The sequence below is a fragment of the Alosa pseudoharengus genome, unplaced genomic scaffold (assembly GCF_046254945.1).
Source record: "Alosa pseudoharengus isolate Yale_2024_CS ecotype anadromous, Long Island Sound unplaced genomic scaffold, YU_APseudo_1.1 YU_APseudo_1.1_scf_10, whole genome shotgun sequence".
Taxonomy (NCBI): domain Eukaryota; kingdom Metazoa; phylum Chordata; class Actinopteri; order Clupeiformes; family Clupeidae; genus Alosa; species Alosa pseudoharengus.
The window spans coordinates 37,336,184-37,341,917 of NW_027468565.1; the positions used below are offsets into that span (position 1 = coordinate 37,336,184).

Sequence of the window (5,734 nt, forward strand, 5' to 3'; positions counted from 1 at the left end):
TGACCTCTAATAGGAATCTGTGACCCATGGCCTAATTTCTCCACAGTGCAGCTTCCAGATTTACAGGTGATTGCCCCAAGGCCAACCGAAGATCAAAACCACACTACAAACAGGATGAAGTCTGATGATTCTGTAGCACCACCCGGTGGTTTAACTTTGTCAAGAGTGAGAAGCCTTTTTTTTCCATGATGTTCCGAGGAAATTGGAAATTTAACCAGGTTAAATTGCTTAAATTTTTAACTAAGAAATGACTCATGGCTAAAGAATGTATTTGTTTGTTTATTACACTTTTGTACAAGTAAATGTTGTGTCTTGGGTTTGTCTCTTGGATATTACAACAATGTTACACCGTTAGTCTGATGCAAACAGAGCAAATAAAGGCCATACTGTGCCATCAGAGTTAGAACTGAGCAAGCACAAGTCTTAGGGCATTGGTTAGAGGAAATGTGACAGTTCAGAAGAGACCTTCACCATTTACACTGGGGTAAGGAAATAGATTTTACAGAATGCTTTATTATTTTAACACAGTAACTCTCACGTAGGTGGACCTAGGTGAACTTGTCAATACAAATGACAACATTTCTACAACACGTGTAACAAATATCTCCCTTTCTTGAGTTTAGTTTGTCTCAGGTATGTCAATGTCAGTGCAGCAAAAAGACAATGCCCTGTTTTTTTTTTCCCCCTGTCTACTTCATGCAGCAAAAGATCATATTAAAAAGACCAAATTACAAAATGGCATATTAGCAAACAGTTATTGAGAAGAGTTTATGTAATGATGTCTCACATCACCATTTCATATTATGTTTAATACTATCACTTTGGTAAAGGGGAAAAAAAACTAATTTGTACTAACATGTAGAACTATGTTCTTGTACATGTGTACTCAACATTGGAATGTTGTTAGCATGGTAACAGTCGCCTGGACCCCTAGTCAGTCCAGTCAGTTCAATGTTCCAGTGGGTCTAAAAGTTAATCTCTCACGCACACTCAGCCAATGTGCTGCTGTTAGTCTAGAGATGATCTGGCCTCTGTCTCTAGGTGTGCTCAGAGGGTGAAAATGGAGCTGGTTGCTTTTCTCTCTGTTGGCTGTGGTGCTTTCTGATTTGTGTGCTCTATGGTCAATAGTCTCTCCTTCTGAGGGTTCCATTTGTCCCTCCAACAGAGAGATTCAGGCATTGGATGGTGCGATGCTTCCCTGGAAGCTCAGGTGTGGGTCTGGGTGTCGTCTCTCTGTCTTCCCCTGCCATCTTGCAGTTGTGCCGCTGGTCTGTGTGAGGATTTTCTGACTATGGGTTCGGTTCGGTCTGGGCAGGCTTGGCTTTCTTCTCCTGCCAGTTCTTCTCCCTCAGGTTCAGCTCCATCTCAGTGAAGGCAGCCGGACCCCAGTTAGTCATCTTCTGTGGTCCCTTTGAGCCTAATGTAAAAAGTCAGGTGAAACGTGAAACCCTGCAAACATCTACAGTCAATACACCATGTTATTTTAAATAGAGATCAGGAAAAGGGCTATACTTTCATATTATTTAAAAAAAAAAAAAAAAAAGTACATTTGAGTATAAAGCATTACTTTATGTCCATGAAGTATGATGTTATAAGATCCACTTACGGTAAGGTTATGTTACAGGTTTAGGCTTAGAAGATAACCATAACCATATGTACTTGAAATGAAGTACAGCTCTGGAAAAAATGAAGAGACCACTGCACATTTTTCTGATGTCATCCTTGCTGAGTGACATTCGAATGAGTTGACGTCATATTCAAAATTAAGAGACCACTGTAAATTTGAATATGACTGCAACTCATTCGAATGTCACTCAGCAACCGTAGGATGACATCAGAAAAATGTGCAGTGGTCTCTTCATTTTTTCCAGAGCTGTATGTGTAGTGGATGGCCAAAGCTTGACATACACTACCGTTCAAAAGTTTGAAAGAAAAGCACTGTTTTTTTTTTTCAATGGAGATAACATTAAATTAATCAGAAATACAACCTAGATATTGTTAATGTGGTAAATGACTATTCTAGCTGGAAACGGCTGATTTTTAATGGAATATCTACACAGGTGTACAGAGGCCCATTTCCAGCAACCATCACTCCTGTGTTCTAATGGTACATTGTGTTGGCTAATCGTGTTTAAAGGCTAATTGATGATTAGAAAACCCTTGTGCAATTATGTTAGCATAGCTGAAAACTGTTGTGCTGATTCGAGAATTTGTAAAACTGGCCTTCCTTGGAGCTAGTTGAGTATCTGGAGCATCAGCATTTGTGGGTTCAATTATACTCTCAAAATGGCCAGAAGAAAAGAACTTTCTTCTGAAACTCGACAGTCTATTCTTGTTCTGAGAAATTAAGGCTATTCCATGCAAGAAATTGCCAAGAAACTGAAGGAGATTTCCAACAACGCTGTCTACTCCCTTCAGAGAACAGCACAAATGGGCAACGTCCACAGTGAAGAGTCGAGTCCAGGATGCTGGCCTGCTGCCATCTGTCAAGCATGGTGGAGGTAATCTGATGGTCTAGCGCTGCTTTGGTGCTGGTAAAGTGGGAGATTTGTACAATGTTATACAACAATTGGGTTCTATGGAACTATTTATTTGTTTCTGATTGGCCGAGAGACGTTCCATGAGTTGGAATATCCCTGGACATTTCAACTCAAGACTTTGCACAGCTAATAATAAATCACTCCGCTATACAATGAAGATTTGACACAATGTTCTCATCCCAGCTCTCCACTATTTCAAGCAATGGGTTACTCCTTAGCAAACCATAACGAAACAGTGCTTCACCACATCTGTGGATTAAGCCACACAGTCACACACTTAATGTAAGTAAGATAAACGAGGATGCTAATTGTTCTCAGCATTGCCAGCATTGTGTATAATATGATTGTCACTTGGAGGAGACTTGTAGACAACTAACGTTAGCATAGTTAGCTAACCGCTGCTAACATGCTAGCATCGTCACGTCAGGATGTGCACAGTAGTGTAACATTTATTCACCATAAATTCATAAAGTTGAGTGGTTCTGCTATGTTTCCGTTTTTTTTTTGCAGTATGTCCCTTACATGACATGGCCCAGTGTCCTTGTAACATGCATGCAGCCAGGCGCGCCTGCAGGTGTACGTCCGTACGCACTGTGCGTACCATCAGGCTACTCAACAAGAGAACATTTCCTGTGTGTGTGTGTTTTGGCCCACCATACCTTCCCAACTATGGACAGTATCCCATTAGCTGCATGCCATTGAAGTTAGTGAACACGTTATCAAAATTAACGCGCACACATTTTGTTTGAGCAGGAGAGAGAGAATACGCACGCAGGCACGCAACTAGGCTACTTGTTTTCTTTTACTCGGCTATCTATATTATCAGCACACAATGTTGAGCTAATTCACTAACTCAATACTCATCATGGATATCTCAAGTTTAAACAACGAAAACAGAAAGAATGGATGCAGCAAAGCTAGGAGTTATTCCAGATGGGCAAGAACAAGGTAGGCAATTGCTTGTCAACGTTAGACTGCATTAGACAGCTGTAGGTCATTGAAGACGTTGTTGTATTATTGCATGTGAATGTTGCTATGCTATGTAAACCGGGAAACGGACAAATATTGTCCACGCGTGAATTTTTTTTTGCCGGGGGGGGAATAGGTGTGCGTACCATAGCATTAATTCCTGCAGGCGCCCCTGCATGCAGCAAACCTAGATATGAATGTGATTTCAGCCCGACTTTTTACAAGACACGTAAACCACAAAGACCCGTAACGAGGGATCTGGAATGTTGGTTACCTAGCAACCAAGACGCTGTCTATTGAAAAGGGAACTATTTTTTGATGCGTAAGAACGATGTCGAAATTAACTTTTTTAAACAATATTGGGGTGTTTTCAGATTATTTAGTTTGTGGTAGAATTGTTGTATAAAAGCAATATAGCACTCCTGATCGTGGGATTGGTCATGGATATTCCCACGGCTGTTGTTGCCTGCGCCACTCGGCCTCCGGCCGAACAACACCCGTGGGAATATCCATGACCAACCCCACTCTCACTCGTGCTATATTGCTTAATTAAAGGGATTGTGAATAAGGAAGGCAATCACTCCATTTTGCAACGCCATGCCATACCCTGTGGACAACACTTGATTGGAGCCAATTTCCTCCTACAACAGGACCATGACCCAAAGCACACCTCCAAACTATGCAAGAACTATTCAGGGAAGAAGCAGTCAGCTGGTATTCTGTCTGTAATGGAGTGGCCAGCGCAGTCACCATATCTCAACCCTATTGAGCTGTTGTGGGAGCAGCTTGAGTATATGGTATGTAAGATGTGCCCATCAAGCCAATCCAACTTGTGGGAGGTGCTTCAGGAAGTATGGGGTGGAATTTCTTCAGATTACCTCAACAAATTGACAGCTAGAATGGCAAAGGTCTGCAAGGCTGTAATGGCTGCAAATGGAGAATTCTTTGACAAAAGTGAAGTTTGAAGGACAAAATTATTGTTTCAAATAAAATCATTATTTCTAACCTTGTCAATGTCTTGACTATATTTTCTATTCATTTTGCAACTCATTTGATGAAAACTCACACTTTTATTCAAGGAAAACATGAAATTGTCTGGGTTTCCCCAAACTTTTGAATGGTAGTGTATGACCTAAAGCTACTGGTAGGGGTGGTTAGGACGATTGTAAGGGACCAGCACTGACAGAGAGACCCCCAATTCTATATATTATCGGGGGGCCTAGACTTATTTTCTGTCATAGGGCCCAAATGATCTAGCAGTGCCCATGATGACCTATATCTATCGTGTGGCATGTGGGAGTATTTGCAGTGAAGGTTAGTGTTACGTCAGCAAATTGATTTTGCCTAGTTATACAATTAGCTTTAGTTAGATTTAAGACTTTGCCCATAGTCTCCTGGGTTTAAAAGGTGACAGAGAAGGCAGAAGAAGGGCAGAAGCTTGGGAGAAGCAGGTCATCTGTACCAGGCTGAATGAGGCGGATCAGACCCTCATGGTGGGCAACCTTGTCCTTCCAGCTCTGGGTGTTGTTGGCAGCGTTCTCAAGTTTCTTCATGACTTCCTGTGAGGGCAACCAAACAATTACACATCCACACTTCTAACACCACCAACACTGAGTCAACAGTCTGTGAGTCAACTAGAAATCAAGTGCTTTTATGAGCATTGTATAAATGAATGGCGCAATATGTTTATTTTGGGGGAATGCCTGGCAAATGATTCATTTGCAAACTAAATTTCTCTCTGAAAACTACTTGGCCACTAGATGTCAGTGTTTGGCAGTCTGAGTAAATTAAGCTCAAGCAGGAACCTCCCTGCAGGGGTCAGAGGAATCCAGGAGAGAAAAAGGGGTATAAGACCTTTCTGTTTAACCTTTGTTTGTTTGGAGCCTACAGTGAAGTGTACTTGTTGATGAGGGGGAAAGTTAGTTGCGCGCGAGCCAGCCTTGCTATTGCCAGCCAGTCAGAAGAAAGCGATGAGATAAGGCTGATACTTTTAGATATGCTGTGGGTAGGCAGTAGAAATACAGAAGAAAATGGAAGTTCAGTTACAAGTTTCAGTTTCACCCTGATACTTGATTATTTGGCCTTATAATGTGTTCAACTAGACTGATTCCTGCTTTTATCAACTAATGACACCCTTACTTTACCCACATGTCCATTGGCAATATGTAAAGAATGATCAATTCAATGTAGCACAATGTACTTCTTATGTTAGTACCTTATGTACT

At 41.4% G+C, this 5,734-nt stretch overlaps 1 protein-coding gene across 1 annotated transcript in view; it reads right to left on the bottom strand.

Moving 5' to 3' along the window:
- Window positions 1-266: 266 nt before the first annotated feature.
- Window positions 267-5,734, bottom strand: part of swap70b (switching B cell complex subunit SWAP70b) — a 23,202-nt gene continuing 17,734 nt past the window's right edge. Inside the window, exons 11-12 of the mRNA XM_076271480.1 lie at window positions 4,972-5,068; window positions 267-1,417 (exon numbers count right to left, since the gene is read on the bottom strand). Of these exons, the coding sequence (XP_076127595.1) occupies window positions 1,290-1,417; window positions 4,972-5,068 (225 nt within the window). The 3' untranslated portion in view covers window positions 267-1,289. The remainder of the gene's footprint in view (window positions 1,418-4,971; window positions 5,069-5,734) is intronic.